Consider the following 20556-nt stretch of genomic DNA (forward strand, 5'->3'; position numbering starts at 1 on the left):
CTTGAATTGGATTATGTGAATGTTCTCATTGATTAATATTTTTGACAAAATTTTATGATTGACCATCTAATGGATTGGGGGTAATTCTTGAAGAGACAGACAGAACGCAAGGAGGATTGAAAGCAGTTGGGAAGACACGAGCCATTGGGGGAATAGCATTTTAACGACTTCTTTAGGATTACCAGGTTTCATCTTTATTCCATATTTTACTTTAGAACTGTCAGAAACGAATGAATGATTCTTCTTGCATTGTGTTCTTAGATAGCTGAATTAATATCCATTCTCGATACCATGTGTGTTGGGTGCTGAATCTTGAATATTCCATCTCTATAAATTGATCTAGTTAGTTTTTCAATAATACTCTCCGTATAAATGATTGAGAGCACAAACAATTTTAGCCACCCCAGTTAGGAAGAAATGTTGGTCTGCGATAAAAGACAGAGATTAGGCATTCCGAGCACTGTGCAATGGTCAGAACTGCTAAAAATTTAATGTTATTATGATCAAACCGTTTTAATTAGGCATATACATTCATGCACAACCAAACCTTTGTTATTTCGGTTGAAATTCTCACTTCTACATTATTTTCTTTTCTTTCCATTCGAAAGTTCAAATCCGTCCCTTCTTGGCTAATGGCCTGTGAACATAGTTAGAGCTGTATGAACTAGCCAATGCATCTAATAGACATTTCAACACATAATTTGTACAATTTCGGAGCCTTCAACTAGTGTTAGATAATTGAAATGCTTAAAATCATTTGGAATCATGTTAGGCCATTGGTGTGAACTGTGAACCATTAGTGCTAAATGGTGGATTTAACTATATTTTGAGATCCTCTTTCTATAACTCGCAGTAAGTGTAGACTGCGTGTGAAATATGAAGAATTATCACTTCTTTTCTTGACATTATGTGGTCATTGCTGATCCTAACTCTGTTGTCATGTCATTACTCATTTTCATTTCTTAGTTTGAGGCCGATTTGTTTGAGACGTGCATTAGTATAAAAAGAATTCATTGTTATGATCTCAATGGCTATTTTAATTGAAGGCTGAGATAAATGATCTTGCTTCTATAATAAATATTCTTGCTGTTGTAGTGAGTTTAATATACAGAAATAAATGTTCTTGCTACTGTAGTTAGTTTGGTATACAAAAAATTCATAATTTACTCTCTATATTTCTTTCTTTATAACCTTGTAAACACTAACCAACACGTAGTTTTCCATAGTCAGCTAACAATAGTTAGTACGGATCTTTAATTGACCTGTTAATTGATTTGTATGGCAAGGAAATAACAACTTTATAAAGGTCTTAGAATGTTTTTCAAGATAATGGATTAAGTTTTGATTTGTGTGTTGACTGTGTAGTTGTGGAGTTTGGTATTTGAAGCCAAGCAGTAGGAAAGAAAGGTTTATGACTGTCAGAACTTCTTAAACACTAACCAACACATAGTTTTCCATAGTCAGCTAACAATAGTTAGTACGGATCTTTAATTGACCTGTTAATTGATTTGTATGGCAAGGAAATAACAACTTTATAAAGGTCTTAGAATGTTTTTCAAGATAATGGATTAAGTTTTGATTTGTGTGTTGACTGTGTAGTTGTGGAGTTTGGTATTTGAAGCCAAGCAGTAGGAAAGAAAGGTTTATGACTGTCAGAACTTCTTATGACTACTTCACAATGCATGGATTGTTACTAAAATCACTCTTTGCAACATTCCTTCATGACTCTTCTTGTCATTTATCATGCATTCAACTCTATGTGACTAGAGTTTCATACTGCTACCAAAATCTTCACACATGTATCTATCCAAACTTCTTCATGACTATCCCCTTGATGGTATTCACTGTCATACCCTTAATAGTGGTGTTGTAATTTTGATACTTCTGCTCATTGTAGATCACAAATGACTTGTCTTAAGAAATCTTTCACACTATCACAATCATAAGGCAACTGTGTCTTTCATCATTTTTGCATTCTTTTTCAATTTAGTCCTACCTTTGATGCTTTGTGTCTTTCTTCATTTTTGTGTTCTTTTTCAAGAAGCTCTACCTTTGATACTCTGTGTCTTCTATCCTTATTTTGACTTAGCTCATTGACTTCACTTCATTATTAACTAGCTATACTACTTGACTGCATGATGACTTTATCTGCTTGCAAGACTTTTGACATGTAAAACATCTCACACATATTACTTCATCTCTGTTCAGAAATCTTCACTGCCAGATCTCTTTTGGGGCTTAGAAACTGTTCTTTAACATGTTCCTTAGCTATGATCACTATCCGTCATCTTTCTCTTGTGTGTCATGAAGTCTCTGAATGACCTTGCAGCTCTTTTAGGACTAAAACATCCTGAAGATGTCTTAAAATGACTTCTTACTCTTCCTCTATTTTCCTGTTTGTCGAGAAGGGATCATAACTGCCTCTCATTTGGAAACAAGATTGTCCCTAGCTCAACCACTGTGCTCCATCATTTCATGTCGATCTCTGTCTCTCCAACTTCTGTCATTCCTATAATCTCATTTGGTCCTAAATATCTATGTAATTGTCTTTGACCTTGAAGATTTTCTTTGTAACCTTGAAATGCAAAGCTGCAGTCAAAGCTGTTGCTAATAACTTGATTATGGCTGTCCTATTCAACTTGATTCACTCAAGTGTTGTACCTCCCACATGCCATGGTATCATTATAGATATTAACCTATCCAACCTTGCATTACTTCATCATGCACCTCTAATCAGTAGCTGCAATTTGTAAGAAACCCAATTAAAAGATTCACTTACAGTAGAAAGTTCATATTGTTGTTGTTTGATATATTATTGTTGTTTCATATATTACCATTATTTGTGGTGTCCATGGGAGAATAAGTTATGGTGGATGTTGGATGTTGGGAGAAGATGTTATGCTTCCTTACTGTCATAATCTTTCTCTGTTTGTGTTGTATATTCTGAAATATTTAGTTCATATTGTGGTTCTAGGTATTTGATGGATTCTATTGATGATGTTGAAGTTCAAGGAGCCATTGTTAGGAAGTTGAAGGTCATGCGCTTGCTTATTGTTTTGCTTGCCACCCTTACTGTATACATAGTAGCATCTTTCGAAGAAGGTAGAAGACAAGGGTGTTAGCGAAGAAGAGTTGCATGTCTTTTTTATTAGCATATTATCTATTCTAATCACACAGATTGCCATGACCAAATACACATGAGTAGAGTAGCCTTCTTTCGCTTGGCCGAAATTCTAAGACAAAAAGGGAGCATTCAAGATACAGTAAACATAACATTAGAAGAACAACTTGTAATGTTCTTGCATACACTTGACCACAATTTAAGGAATCGTACGATTGGCCATAACTTTGGTCACTAGGGAGAGACAGTGAGTCGATACTTCCACAAGGTCGTGAAGGCTATCTTAGCATTACATAAAGATTATCTTTTACCCCTTGCTCCAACCACTCCTCTAGAAATCACTGGTAAGGACCGTTTTGATCCTTTCTTCAAGGTAAATATCGTAGTGACATGTATTATTTGCTATATATTCAATAATATTAATATGTATTTGATAATACTATTTATTTTTATAGGATTGTATTTGTGCACTTGATGGAACCCATGTGTCAGTTACTATTGAAGTGGAAAACCAAGCAAAATATCGCAATAGAAAAGGCAACTTGTCATAGAATGTTTTGGGTGTTTGCCTGTTTGACTATAAATTTCAATACATTCTTGCTGGTTGGGAAGGATTTGTTGCAAATAGTCGGGTGCTTGCTTCAGCTCTCTCTAGAGCAGATCCACTTGTGGTTCCTCCTGGTATATTAATTCCTACTTTTATATCATTATATGAAATCTAAACTTGTATGCTATATTTTGACTATAACATTTTTTCTATTTGCGTAGGAAAATTTTATTTAGTTGATGCCGGATACCCAAATGTACCTGGGTTTCTTGCTCCATATCGCTGTACTCGTTACCACCTAAAAGAGTTTTGTAGAGCAAACCCTATCAGCAATCCTCAAGAGTTATTTAACCACCGACACTCCTCTCTTAGGAATGTAATAGGGCGTACATTTGGTATTTTGAAGCAACGGTTTCCTATCCTGAAACATGCAACATCCTATAATATCATGACCCAAACAAAGATTGTATTAGCATGCACCATACTACACAATTTCATTACGGTGGAGGATGGTGTTCCATCCAAAGTGGAATTAGAAGACAATGATGGTCGTGCTCCGATAAATGTGTCAATTCTTGAGACTTATGGGATGAATCAACAAGATAGAGATGACTGGACAAAATTTCGAGATGAAATAGCTTGAAGGATGTGGGAAGACTACAACTCTCGCACTTAATTGTACCACAAAACATGAACATTTATTTGCAGTCAAATGGAGGCAAGCAAATTTACTATGACCTACAGTATGGATCTGCTTAAATTACCTTGACATTTGTTGTGTTTAAGAAATATTTATATGAAGATTTGATATGAGTAGTTTGTTATCTGTATGTTTGAAGGGGATGTAAGTGTGCTGTATTGTCTTCTCAATAAATTTTGCTATATCTCAATAAAACTACTTTATAACATGTTCATCAGTAATACTTTATAACCTGTTCATCAGTAATAAAAAATACTTTATAACAGCATTAATGAATGAAAGGTATAATTGTAAACTTGTTCGAAGTAAAACAAAATGCATGCCTCAGCAACCAGCATATTAATAAGTATTTGTATTAAGTGTGAATAAGAGAAGAGTGTAATAAACACATCAAAGCCAAAGCTAAAAACAACGTTCATCAAAATGCTTTGTTAAAATTTAGTCAGGCATACCCTACAGTCAATGCAAAACCAAAAACAAGTTAATTTTAAGCAGGGACTGCAGTATATGAGAGAGGACAACATAGTCAATTAAGTTCATACTTGAGACATTTCAAAAAATGAGGATACAAATCAATTTATATGACATTTCATAAAAGGCAGGATGAGTATCAGCTTATTAAGAAAATGTTGGACCTACCATATTACAGAGCAGTGCTTTATCAGCGCAGACAAATTAGAGATAACCATCAAAATACATTGTGACGTGCTGAGCTATAAGATATTCACCAAAAGTTCATATTTTACAAATAACAGTTCATCCTGTACCTTTGTTATGTGATCATTCTTTTCTTGGGGCATATCATCAATTAATATTCCAATATTCTGTCATAAATTTTCATCTTCTTTTATGCATCTAAGATATTGTTTTCCAGCTAGAAATTGCTGGAAAATGTCATTCACCAATCTCTAGACAATCATTGATGAGTGAATTCGTGTCACTGTTGTTGTTTCCTCACCTAGAAATGTGAAAGTTGTTTGGACACGAGAGATGGAGAGAAAATTGCTCGATATACTCCTTGAGCAAGTCATATTAGGAAGAAAAGGCGAAGGGGGGGGGGGGGGTTCGGAAACAAGCTTGGACCAGCATTGAAAGGAGGTTCAATTTGAATATGAAGATGAATCTAGTAAGAGACAACTTCAAGAACAAATTGAAAACATGGAAGCAAGCTTATCGAATGATGAAAGACTTGAGAAATATGAGCGGCTTCGCATGGAACGAGATTACTCAATGCATGGACGCTGATGATACTGTATAGGAAGAGTTGTTAAAGGTAATGTACTTTACACAATGTTTGTAAGTAAGTTAAATATCTCTTAATCAATTGTAATGAAAGATAAATATCTAATATCTTAACTTTGCCTTCATGTAGCAAAAGGATTTCAAGAATACCAAGGTGTACAAGAAGCAACCATTCCTCTATTACAATGACTTAGCAGTCATTGTTGGGAATGATATTGCTGATGGAACTCAAGCTGCAACAGCCCAAGAGAATGAAGATGGGCACCTTTTTTATGAGGCAGTTGATCTTGATGATGATGGGGGCTTCAATATGCCTATGGATGACACTCCCGAATTTGATGTGATATGTGAAAGTATTCAAGATATACGGGAAGGAATGAGGGAGTCTCAAGTGGTCAAAGTTGATAAAGGGGAAACCAAGCATGATATATCAGCTGCATTTGCAGCCGTCAAGGGCATACCTGGACTTAGTCGACAAACTCTGATTGTGGCTTATGACACTTTTACTTCAGAACCTACAAAAGCCTGGGGGATCTTAGAGATGAGTCCAGAGGAGAAGAAAGAGTATGTCCGATATAAATTGGGAGGATTGTAGTGATTTCCCAGCACAACATTCCATGTTTAGTTTGTGTTTCCATTACGACTTGATCACACTTTTGCAATTGTGGAAGCTTCAACCATTATGTGCATGATCAGATTTTCATCTGCTGCCATTTATATCATTGTTGTAAATGTATTGGTTTCTTCCAATTATAAATTATTTGCATGATCAGATTTTCATATGCTGCTACAATTTTGTGCATGATCAGATATTCATCTGCTGCTACTATTTTGTATATATTGGTTTCTTCCAATTATATCTATGAAGTACAATTTTATTTGCATTTGATTGCTCTAGTCTATCAAATGTTTTCAACATGGTAATTTTAGGCATACCCTGCAACTTTTTTCATTTCATGAGATTACATCTTCAAGATGTGTTTACTAATTCACAGGATCTAAGGATTGTATGCATCAAAAACTAAGATGTAATGCCTACTAAGTAACACATCTATCTATAGGAGTAAGACATCTGGAATTTTCTGTTTACATGAAGGAAACAGGGCAGCAACTGGGGTATACACTCTTATCTAACTGCGATTTTTATACGTGTTTGTGTGAGGAATATAAATATATGGCTTATGGTTTAATATACATCTTTGTACCAGTTCTTGTGTCTTCACCATTGTTGTTCAGCGCTGAATGCTATCATTTTCTCCCACAATCTCAATGCCTCTGGCAATTTGTTCACACTACAATAGTCGTCAATAACAGCTGTATAAGTGATACGGTTGGGAATAAATCAGTGATGTTAACACCCCTGCTGCAAAAACACCATCCCAGTAAATTGTGCTTCTCAATCTCTCCACATCCTATCTTTTCTTTATGATATAGAAAATGCATGCATTGGTATGCTATATATATTATAGAGTGTTCAGGCATTTGTGACAATATACAGTTGAGATATAACAAGAATGCACTCATACTGATCTAATTATCTGAAAGATTGCATACTTATTAGACATCAATTTCCAGCTGGAAGTACCAACACACACAATCGGATCTAGAAAACAATTTATTTTACAAATGGATTGTGGAAATCTGATAATGTTAACTATGCATTAGTTTGAGCTGGATTTGAATTCTTCATATTTGATTGAGCAGATGATTGCTGGTGTGAGACCTAAAGACGTGTGCTTTGCAATTGCAATATTTGTTAGTGATGTTGCTCACCCTTCCTACTTATCTTCAATCCAGTGTTTGATGTATTTATGTTGGTGATTGCATGAGAGGCTAATAAGAATTGCTTCCATGTTATCGTGGACGGCTGCTCCATGTTTGAAGGCAGTGCTTCCAGACTGGTAGCTGGGTAATATGAAGCCTGGGTGGGTGTTTTAAGTGTCATACCTTTTGAAGTCTCATCCTTGCTGAAGAATATGGGCATCACCATCAATAAACGAATCATTCGAGCCAACTGAAGAATATTGGAGTGATGTATTGAAGCTTCACAAATATCACAGCTTGCCTAAGGGAGACTCATGTGTCTTCTGATATGTTTTGCTCAATATCCATGTGTGTATAGCTTATCAATATAGCTTTGGTCAAGACTTGATAGTTTATTCAAAATACTATCTTCTTGATATCATTACCTTTTTGGTTATGTACATGTGACTTGGCTTCATTTTAAATAAATGTTTGCGTCCATGCTTCAACCCTTTATGACCTCTTTATTTGTACCCTGAAAATCCTAATAGGAGCCTGGATTGGCAAAGTATTGGGATAACTTGCATCAACATTCAGAAACAGCCCTCTTTTTCACACTCTTCTAGTAAAATTGACTTCTAGGATTTAGAATGGCACAAACACATTTGAAGATGTGGATTTACACACAATCACACATTTAAATTTTCCCTTTAGTGTGGTATTTGGGACTTCAAATTTTGCCATCAACACTCTTATCTAAGTGAGATTTTTATATGTGTTTGTGTGAGGAATATATATATGGCTTATGGTTTAATATATGTCTTTGTACCAGTTCTTGCATCTTCGCCATTGCTTAGTGCTGAATGCTATCATTTTCTCCCACAATCTCAATGCCTCTGTCAATTTGTTCACACTACAATAGTCATCAATAATAGCTGTATAAGTGATACGGTTGGAAATAAATCAGTGATGTCAACAACCCTGCTGCAAAAACACCATCCCAGTATATTGTGCTTCTCAATCTCTCCACATCGTATCTTTGCTTTATGATATAGAAAATGCATGCATTGGTATGTTACATATATTATAGTGTTCAGTCATTTGTGACAATATATAGTTGTAAGTCATGTGTTATGTGTCAAAAGTTGTAAGTCACGAGGTATTTGCATTGCTAGCAGGATTGGACTGATAAGTCACAACATAGTCCATTGAATACATATATCAAAATATATTTTACACTTTTGTAGTAATTTCTCATTATATTTGTTCATTATTTATAAAGGGTCGATGGATTTGACGACTATTCCAATGAGTCGATGTGGTGCTGGACCTGTAGCAATGAAGATATCACGTACAGAGAAAATCCTAAGCGTAGGTTTTTGTGTTGTCCAGATAAAAGAAAGGTTGTTACTAATCTTTTATATGTTTATTTTTTATTTTATTATTGTGGCAAGCCCTAATGTAGTTTTGGAATGCAGGGGGACAATGACTGCAATTTCTTTGAGTGGGTCAAAGATGGCTCATCCGCATCAACCACATCAAAATCTCCAGAAGAAGAAAGGAAGCATTGCAAGTTGTGCACTGTGTGGGAGACTACTACTAGGGAGATTAGTTCCATGGTGAAAGTCGAAATCGTGTTTCAATGTAGACTTAATTCTATTCTAGTTTTTATAAACACACTATTGGTGAAGGTGATTCTAATTTTAGTAATGAAATGACCATGTTGTTGTAAAGAGCTTTTATGATCATGGAGACTAAATCTTTTATGATTTTGTATATAAACAATGAGCAAATTTTACTAATTTCACTAATATATTATTGTGTATAATTTTTTTATGTTTATATCTATTCATTTAAAAAATGTTGAAATAAATTAATTTCATTGAATAAAATAGAATGGAAAAAAAATTATTTTCTTTACAATAAATTGTAATAATTAACCAAATATTATATATTAAAACAAATAAAATATATTAAAATATGAACTTAACTGTATTCCAATTCCAATTTTGTACAACCAAACAAGGGAGTAACATATTCCAAATCAAATACCAGGCGAACCAAACAAAAATGGGATTGCTATTTTCCATTCCCATTCCCCATTTCCATTTCTATTCCAATTTTCCATTCTAATTTTCTATTCCTATGCCGACAAACAAGCAAGCCCTTAACGATATTAGAACTAGAGACGTATTAATTTTATTTGGATGAATTCAAAAGTTTAATTAAATATTGTAGATTGCCAGTTATGGTGTGATTAGGTGCTCTGAAGGGGTGTGTTGTTATGTTGAGCACCTTTTCATCTTTATAAATATAAGATGTAAAACACAAATACAAACAATTCATATTTTCTCTTTAAATTTTTTACATATCCAAGTGATATATGCACACTTGATATATTATATTCTTCTATTGGCCAAGATTGAGTGATTGAACAAAGCTCGTGGATTTGAATTATTGGGTGAATTTTGTACAGTCGAGATAAACTCGCAGTAGATGGATCATCTATAAGGATGTCTTTATTGCGATTTTATTTCCAACATAATTATTTTTGGAGTTGAAATATTATTAAGTTGTGTCCTTTAACAAAAAAAAATTAATTATATAAATATTTTAATTGGATCGTTATTGCATTTTAATCTTGATAAACATAGATATTGTGAAATATTTGATTGTTTTTGTATTTATGTCTAGTTTGTATCCATATCATAGGAGTTCAAATGCATTCTAGACTAGTTTAAAATTGTGTTTGTATAATTGATCCGTCGCATCTGGATTATTAATCTATTTATAGTTTAAATACATTGAAGTTTATAAAGTTGTACGTTTCAACTTATAATATTGACTCTATTTGCCCATTTAATTAAGCACTGGTCTTTATATTACTCTTAATTCATGATCCATACGCTGGCAATTATTTCACATCTTTCCTTTGAAGAATTAATTTATTAATTTGTTGTGATCATCCATAATAATTATTTTTATTTAAAACATTTTCATATTTATACAATCATTTACTTTCATTTCGTAATTTTCAATATTAAAAGTTTTCCATAATTCTTGTCGTTTGGGAAACTTTCATTATATTTGTATTCTGACCAATATGCTATAAGGATCTTGGATTCAAGTGACCAATACAAGATCAAGTGCACCTACCTTGGCCTTGCAGAGCCAGAAGCGCGGAGGATTTGGATCGCATCTATCAATCCTGTCAAGTTGGCCATAACCGGATGGATATCCTAACATCAAGTTCACAAGACTTGTAGGATTCCAATCTGTGGTTTTGGGAACCAACAAGGCCAAGGGTAGAGGATTGTAAACAGCTATGGAATCCCTCACTAGGTACACAACCTCATGAGAATGGTCTTGTACCACGTGAGGCCAATGGGGGCAAAGTTTCCACCCTTGCGCATAGGGTAAAGGATTGAAAATGACTACGGAATCTCTCATTAGGCACACCACCTCATGAGAATGGTTATGGACCATATCAGGCCAAGGGGGACAAAGTTTTTGCCCTTGAGTCTAAGGTAGAGAACTGTACAAGCTATGGAATTCGTCACTAGGTACACCATCTCATGAGAATGGTTAAAGATCAGATAAGGCCAAAGTGGACAAGGTTCTTCCTACTCTTGGGCCTACGATTGAGGGTTATTTTAAGGGCACCCTATTGCAGCCTCCCTTCCAATCCCATACTGATCAATTGTTCAAGTGAATTAGAGGGAATCCTCAATCATAAGAGGTAAAGAGGTTGACATGGTGGAGGAGAACAAAGTAGAAGCCTCACTAGGTACAACAACTCATAAAGATGGTTAAGGGCCATGATGCCAAGGAGCACAAGGTCCCATGTTTGGACCTACGACAAAGAATATTTGGGGCACTTCATCGTGTCTTCCATCACAACCCTCACTTTGAACTCCCACACAATCATTTAGATTTTCTAAGCAAATTTATACATACCTAAACCCTTGAATTGAATATATCTCATATGTTATATCTGCATTATTATCTAACTTGGTCTGCAAAGTTCCTAAAAGACTTAGTTTATTCTTAATGATTATATCTCTAATTATATTATGCTCTTTATTTCGATTGGGCCTATCAATTCAGGGCAAAGCACAAAGCGATCCAAGAAAAAGACATTACAGTTATATATCCCCGTACTATCTAAAAATAGATATTCATGACTGGAAAGTAAGAGTATGTTAAATTCCACAATCCGTCCTGTACTTTCTAAAAACGGATATTCAAAATTGGGAAAAAGGAATATGTTAAATTATGCAATTCCTCCCACAAATATAACTTCAAAAAAACATTTAATTTCTCATTGTGAGCAGATTTCTCAAGGGAGAAACCAGTGGAGAAAAAATCAAGAGAAAAAAATGAAGCAGCAAGATTTATCATCAAGACAGAAGAATGAACAGCAACCTTATTTCTGTTCTGAGAACTTTGGTTAATGTGCTGCCAGAGTGTTTGAAACGAAGCTTCATTTGTATACATTCCACTTCCAATCAATCCACTGGCTGCCTTGCCTTTCTTTAATTTTCACTTTTCATTGTACAGCATGAGAAAACAACCCTAAAAACAAGAGGCACAGTAGCACTTTGAAAAGCAGCAGTGAACTAAAACACTAAGCAGACAAACAGATGAAACAAGGAGCAAGAGTGATGTTATTCAAGGAAGGTTTTAAATAAATTGAACTTTCTTTGTCAGTATGTAATCAGAATAAACTCTTGTAATTTCAAGTCTTCTGATGCTATTTCCAACTCCTTTAATCTGCAATTTAATAGTAATGTAGAAATGTGGACTGCAGGTATATTGAACTCTGATCAATCTTTATATATATATATATATATATATCAATCTCCCTTTGATCTCAAACAGGACTGATAAGGATATTGAACTGCACTTGAATAATATGAATAGCTGAAATTATGATTGTGGAGGAGTACAAGTCATTTATAGATTTCAATGCATATACTCCTTTGTTTGACAGCACGCGCGCGCGCGCGCACACACACATATAATTTCCAAGAACCAATTCTGATTGGTCATGATCATTCATTATCAAGTCATGATGACATTGGTTTGGTTAGTATTCACTAACCCACCCGATCCTTCATGGATCTGGTTAGTTAGTGAATGCTAACTAATCAATGTATCATTGATATGAATTAGCAAATCAGTCATAGATCGATTTACATTTTAATCAATCAATACTTATGGAATGCACGATATCGATATGCATAAAGTTCATCTCCTTGTATATGATGTTTCTGGTCAATTATCTCATATATTTCAGACTAGTCTATAATATGTACATGTATGTGAATATATGCAAAACATATATTCACATACATGTGCAAAATAGAGTCTACTTATAATCTGACCAAAGCTACCATATCTCAATACTCCCTCTTAGCAAGGGAAGATTAACTAAGTATGAACAGATTTAAATATTACATTACTCATGATATCAAGGATTATATTGAATATCAAGATAGCATAATCTTCAGATATCTTGATTATGGTATGAGCGCTGACATCAAGTTGCATGATGTCTGCCATAACACATCATGGTGTCTCACCGTGATTATCTCATAAGGAACATAATAATTTGTAATAGGTACCGCGTCTCATGATATCCATCAAAATGCTCAAGAGATACTAAGTATGACATATTTCTCATGATATCAAGGAGTATATTGAATATCAAGTCTTGATATTTATATATCCCGGTTATGGTAGTGCATTGACATCACGTCGCATGATGTCTACCATAACTCATCATGGCATATCCATGAATATTATGTCACATAATATCCATTGTGATTATCTCATAAAGAACATATTGATACTCAACCGATATCAAGCCAGCATGATATCTGTCAATAAGTCCAGCGATATTAACTATCAAGACATTTCTAGGAATATCAAGTCAACATGATATTCGGCTTGATAGTAAGCATTCTAAAGTTGTCACCTTACAATGCTGAATACAAGTGTATATTATTAGAAAGATCGTCACCTTTCTGTAATGTACATAGGGGGAAGGCCCATTAAAGTCATGGAGTCACAATATGACATCAAAACATGAAATCGCCACGGATTCTCTCACATGGTGTTGTCATGGTATTTCTCACATGACATTCACCATGAACCATATCAAGGGTTGGATCCATCATAGCTACTTCCAGAGAGTGGAATAAGGGCTTTCACTTAAAGCTTCTTTCTTATACAGAATAGTGTATTACGAGGGGTTGCATTTTGAACTTCTCCTTCATGAAGAAGAAACCATGAAGCAAACACTAACCTTTTGACCTCTTCGTCAAGGTTACTTCGAATGAAATGTCAAACTCCCTCTGAATTAGATATCACCATTCTAACTTCCTCTTCCAAGGTTGCATGTGATCGATTTTCAAACTTTCTTTGAATGTGATTCTTCCTCTTGAAGAACTATAACCACATTTTATAAAATGTGTCCAACCAACTCAGCCTCATGGAAGCAAGCTATGTCTTCATTCTTCAACCTGTATGACTTTCACACAAGATCCGTCATTCTTTTGTCTTGAGTGCTTCTGATTTGATAGGTGTCCATCTATCTATGAACATCACAACCTAGATATCCTCATAAAGGTCTTCCAATCTACATATATGGAACTTCACCCTATAAATCTTGATACTTTAATCACTAGAGAAATTGTCTCAACATGATCAACTTCCCTCTGAAACAAAATGTCCAAGATCCTCCAATGTTAACTAAATTAGATCCTGTAGTTGCTCACTCTGTCATGGAAGCTTACATGATCTCAATCATGATATCTATGTCCCAAGAGTCTTCTTATCATGTTCCCATTCGACTAAAAGTGCTAGATCTAATACTAAGTTGGACCTGTTGTCATAAGATCATTCTGTCACGATCTTCTCCCTCTCAATGGAAGATCCCTTTGTCTTAAATTTATTTAGATGCCTTAACAGTATTCCTAATGCATCATTCTTCTCTTCCTAGAAGAATATTCCTATACATCAACATCCTCGATATAAGTTGTTCCAATGAAGGTCCTTCAAATCAAAAATCTTGTTCTTTCTTTGAAATTTCCCTTCTACAGGTGGTTCAAATGGGAATGAAACATTGGTTATTATTCCCCCCCACAATGTAAAATTACCACAAATGCCATTTTGCAGAGTTGATTCCAATGGAGTTCTTTCATTTTCTTTCTTTCTTTCTTTTAGCAGTCGCATTGCTACATGAGCTTGCGCTCTTCCTTTGATACTTAAGATCCCTCAATGGGAGAACCCTCTTGTTTCTTAAAGGAACAATACCAGATGAAGAACAGTTTCAAAAAAAAATTTGTATCAATGAATACAACTAGCCAATGAATTTGTTGCTTTCCTTTGAGAGTCCCTTCCCTCATAACTTTCGCCAATGGAAGAATAACATCTGCAACATTTTGTCCATCTAATAGGGAATTAGCTTATTCTTTGTAAAGTAGATTTGTATATAGCCACAACCTACATGAGATCAAAGTCATGTGATATCTGCATCAACTAGATGGCAAAAAAAGTTGCAGTTACATGTAATTCCCACAAGCACTAACCATTACTCAAGCAATTGAGTGACACCCGTGAACTTTGAGCTCTACTCCATCTCTTGAATAATTGTAAGGTTTGTACATGAAAGTACATAGGGATTCTTGTGCCTAAGCAACGTAATTCTATCTTATTTGCATACGGGGCTATAGATATTCCAACTAAAGCATCCAAATTGTGATGACGTCTTCCTCTGTCTCACTCATAATATGTGGAAACAACTTTCATTCCAAGGACTAAAGAAGTATTTTTCATCGAAGAGCTTTTTTATGAGAGAATGCCTTCTCTTCACTACTACACTAAGATGTTGTTTATGAATCACTACATGGGAGAAAATCTATAATGATTAATGATGATCTGTTGTTGTCAATGAACTTCAGCAATATCTCCACATTAAAAAGAATCTCTTCTTATATCTCTTCAATTTCAGAATGTCCACTATGGTCCATCTATCTGTATGACACCAGCAAGTCAATGCATCTGAGTATTGCATCTTTAATACTAGCACTATCCTCTGCTTCCATCTGTGCTTAGGCTATCTTGCTCTAAGCTACACAATAATTCTAGAAATGAATATGTAATTAAGTGCAAGGGAGCATGTATCATGTGTTTTCAAGAATAGAAAGTATTAAATTCTCCTCGTTGCCTTTGCAAAACTATGTGAAAATATGCTCCAAATCTCGTTTGATATGCAATCCTGCTCCTTACCTCCATCCAAAATGTAATATTTTTTTATTTTTATAATTATGTTTTCATCGTCTTCAAATAGCATGTCTTTGACTGAGTCAAAGCTCAAATATATCCTTGGATTCACTTTATCAATGAGAGGTCCCACATCTTTGAGCTTCCTTGTGATTAAGAACATTAAGAGAACCTTCAACCAGTTTACCCTCTTTGTAGAGATCGATCAAGACTCTAATTTTCTTGACAAAGACAACACATCCTTCTCTTTGTTGTTTGGTGCTATCTGTCAATATAGTTTCCTTTGTAACATCTCTTCACGCGGCTACCATGCATAGGCAACACCCAATAATAACATAGCATAGTTCTTCTCGTGGAAATTCTAGTACCCGACACCAGTAGTCGCTCCTGTCCTCAACATTCACCCACAACCCATGCCATATGTAGCAGCATTCGAGAGGCCCATGGTAATCCCTTCTCCTGTGTGAACCAAGCATCATAATGCGGGATCAAACAAATTTGATCATCATCGTGGCCTTGAAATGTTGTTTACAACTACTATGAACTCATTCATTCAGAATTTACTACAGGGTTTGACTAGAAGTTGCCTTATGCAAATCTTAAGAAAATTAAAAAATTGTATCAATGAATACAACTAGCTAATGAATTTGTTGCTTTCCTTTGAGAGTCCCTTCCCTCATAACTTTCGTCAGTGGAAGAATAACATCTGCAACATTTTGTCCATCTAATAGGGAATTAGCTTATTCTTCGTAAAGTAGGTTTGTATATAGCCACAACCTACATGAGATCAAAGTCATGTGATATCTGCATCAACTAGATGGCAAAAAATATTGCAGTTACATGTAATTCCCACAAGCACTAACCATTACTCAAGCAATTGAGTGACACTTCCTTGAACTTTGAGCTCTACTCCATCTCTTGAATAATTGTAAGGTTTGTACATGAAAGTACATAGGGATTCTTGTGCCTAAGCAACGTAAGCCTATCTTATTTGCATATAGGGCTATAGATATTCCAACTAAAGCATTCAAATAGTGATGACGTCTTCCTCGGTCTCGCTCGTAATATGCAAAAACAACTTTCATTCCAAGGAATAAAGAAGTATTTTTCATCGAGGAGTTTTTTTATGAGTGAATGCCTTCTCTTCGCTACTACACTAAGATGTTTACGAATCACCACATGAGAGAAAATCTATAATGATTAATGATGATCTGTTGTCATCGATGAACTTCAGCAATATTTCCACATTAAAAAGAATCTCTTCTTATATCTCTTCAATTTTAGAATGTCCACTATGGTCCATCTATCTATATGACACTAGCAGGTCAATGCATCTGAGTATTGCATCTTTAATACTAGCACTATCCTCTGCTTCCATCTGTGCTTAGGCTATTTTTCTCTGAGCTACACAGTAATTGTAGAAATGAATATGTAATTGTGTGCAAGGGAGCATGTATCATGTGTTTTCAAGAATAGAAGGTATTAAATTATCCTCGTTGCGTTTGCAAAACTATGTGCAAATATGCTCCAGATCTCATTTGATATGCAATCCTGCTCCTTACCTCCATCCAAAATGTAATATTTTTTTATTTTTATAATTATGTTTTCATCGTCTTCAAATAGCATGTTTTTTACTGAGTCAAAGCTCAAATATATCCTTGTATTCACTTTATCAATGAAAGGTCCCGCATCTCTGAGCTTCCTTGTGATTAAGAACGTTAAGAGAACCTTCAACTAGTTTACCCTCTTTGCAGAGATCAATCAAGACTCTAATTTTCTTGACAAAGACAACACATCCTTCTCTTTGTTGTTTGGTGCTATCTGTCAATATAGTTTCCTCTGTAACATCTCTTCACGCGGCTATCATGCATAGGCAACGTCCAATAATAACATAGCATAGTTCTTCTCGTGTAAATTCGAGTACCCGACACCAATAGTCGCTCTTGTCCTCAACATTCACCCACGACCCACGCCATACGTAGCAGCATCCGAGAGGCCCATGATAATCACTTCTCCGTGTGAACCAAGCATCATAATGCGGGATCAAAAAAATTCGATCATCATCATGGCCTTGAAATGTTGTTTACAACTACTATGAACTCATTCATTCAGAAAATTTACTACGGGGTCTGACCAGAAGTCGCGTTATGCAAATCTTAAGAACATTACATGGGTTGTATCTTCACGGGATAACGATATGTCAAACCTGCAGCAGCTTTCGTCTCCAGAGATCCCTTCCACATATCTAATTCGTTTGGAAGACTTTCTTTGTCAGGATGTAATCAGAATAAACTCTTGTAATTTCAAGTCTTCTAATGCTATTTCCAACTCCTTTTATCTGCAATTTAATAGTAATGTAGAAATGTGAACTGCAGGTATATTGATCTCTGATCAATCTCTAATATATATCGATATCCCTTTGATATCAAATAGGACTGATAAGGATATTGAACTGCACTTTTATAATATGGATAGCTGAAATTATGATTGTGGAGGAGTATAAGTCATTTATAGATTTTAATGCACAAACTCCCTTGTTTGACAGCATATATATATCATTTCCAAGAATCAATTCTGATCAGTCATGATCATTCATTATCAAAAGTCATGATGACATTGGTTTGGTTAGTATTCACTAACCCGATCCATCATGGATCTGGTTAGTTAGTGAATACTAACTAATCAATGTATCGTTGATATGAATTAGCAAATCAGTCGTAGATCGATTTACATCTTAATCAATCAATACTAATGGAATCCACAATATTGATATGCATCACGTTCATCTCAGTTGCATATGATGTTGCTGGTCAATTATTCCATTTATTTCAGACTAGTCTATAATATGTACATGCATGTGAATATATGCAAAATATATATTCACATACATGTGCAAAATAGAGTCTACTTATAATCTGACCAAAGCTGCCATATCTCAACAGAAGGAAACAGAAATACTGCTGCAACCTCTTCAATGTGTTTTTGAATGCTAATCCAAAGGCACTTGCAACTAAAAACAAAATTACCTACAAACAAAGAGTGGTGTGGTTCACACCATTGGTAGTCATATGCGGTATGGTCTTAAAGGAAGCTATAGAAAAGTACAAACACTCCTCTCCATTAGTGAATAAGGGTAGAGAATTTGTAAAAACAACCCTTGAAGAAGAGGCTGAAGGCTACAGGCCACAAAGAAAGCAGAGTCTTAAGTACTCTTTCGTGTGGTTTCTTAGACCTCAACCATTTGTAGAGCCAATGAATCTACAAATTTCTAAAGCATAGAGAAAGAAAATCCAATCATAGTAGGAAGGATAGAATAATATTACTGAATTTTTTACTAAGAAATGTATAAAAAATAGGAGATGCAATTGGCAGGTTCTTCTTTTCCAACAGCATCACATTCCTTTGTTGCTCATTCTCCTCATACAAGCATATGTTCAGGAACAAAGCAATTGAAAAACTCACAAGTACCCCAAATATAACCATTGTTAAATATTTTTTCTTGGATAGCTACTATCAGAAAATTAACTCACAGACAGAGAGTTGAGTTAGACATGAGTGAGTATTGTATGCTCTACGGTAATGGATGAAGATATGAATATTAGATGCAACCCAATATTGTCACATCCGTGACACTTTGATTCCATATCTATTTACTGCTTGTTACTTAAAAGAGTGATGTCTTGTTCTCATTAACCTACTTTACCTATCAGCACAAGAGCACTTTGTTAAATGACACACCTGTGGACAAATAAAGAGGAGGTGCAAAGCCTCCACAAACCTCAGTTTGGTTGCTTTAAACCTACAAGTCATGATATTCGTAGATTGCACAAAATAAATTTGTAAAGCGTGAAAATTTAATGACAATGAAAATTGAAGAGGCCAACCTACTGTCACTCGAATTGATAAAACACCCCTATCACTACACAAACACCGGTGAGTAGACCACTCAAATTTAAGACCAAATTCATTATCCATGTTATTTCTTCACAAATTAAAATAAAGCTGTTGCTCGTAACCTAGCGCGGTTCAAGGATCAAGCAAGCATGAACTTAATAGCCACCTAATTAGAAACTTGGCTTCTGCAAATTATCTCCAATGGGGAATACGAACCAATTTCCGGCACAGATTCGCCCAGGGATCGCACAAGGGATCATCAGAAGCCCAATTGCTAATTTCTGAATGCCCCGAACAAGAGTGTGTGTCCTGCGTTATCAGTCTTTATCTTATGAGAAATGAAGAGCACGTGCACGAGGTGGATGTAAGTTTAACATGTTCTACTACATATTCGGTATGGTCATTTTTAACAGCGCCCTCGGCCCTGTGAATTAAACTGCCGAACTTACGAAAAATTCAATCTCTCCGAAGCTAAACCTCGTGCCCAAGAGAAAATATTCACTAGCTGAACCTCAGACACGTATAAAAACATATGAAAAGAAATTGTTAAGATTGCAATTCGGCCTACCTGAAACCTTGACATCTCCTCTTCAATGGCATTATTGGCCTGAACAACTGGGACACTGCAGTATTCTACACAGTTACTTATTTCCTGTTGATTTCTCTGCCTGTCGAAGCATTCATAAGCGCACTTGAAGTAGGCTTTCTGCATTTGCATAAGTATTAAAGTAAGAGAGGATAAAATGACACGGAATTTGAATAAGTAAATTCAATGCAATGAGTATACCTGCAGATTAAAGTTAACATGGTCCTGGACTCCTGAGAGTTGCTGTTCGACTGCTTTCTGTACTTGATCAACTGACCTTTTTACTCTTTCTGCGAGAAACCTCTCTTCTGGAGAATAACTCATTTTGTGCGTTTCACTTTCTTCCTGACCACTTTGGGTTGAAAGTTAACAAGAAAGCTAGGGTTTTGGGTTTAAGGAAAATATGAAAGAGTGTCTCGTCGCCAAGGTTGTGT

The 20556-nt window shown here is 35.2% G+C and overlaps 1 protein-coding gene across 1 annotated transcript in view; it reads right to left on the minus strand.

The window, feature by feature from the left end:
* Positions 1–20556, minus strand: part of LOC149566507 (uncharacterized) — a 73716-nt gene extending 53160 nt beyond the window's left edge. The window contains exons 1-2 of the mRNA XM_089819824.1: positions 20324–20556; positions 20105–20242 (exon numbers count right to left, since the gene is read on the minus strand). Of these exons, the coding sequence (XP_089675950.1) occupies positions 20105–20242; positions 20324–20446 (261 nt within the window). The 5' untranslated portion in view covers positions 20447–20556. The remainder of the gene's footprint in view (positions 1–20104; positions 20243–20323) is intronic.

The sequence above is a fragment of the Cupressus sempervirens genome, chromosome 3 (genome assembly GCF_028749045.1).
Source record: "Cupressus sempervirens isolate cs-2001-9-10 chromosome 3, ASM2874904v1, whole genome shotgun sequence".
NCBI lineage: Eukaryota > Viridiplantae > Streptophyta > Pinopsida > Cupressales > Cupressaceae > Cupressus > Cupressus sempervirens.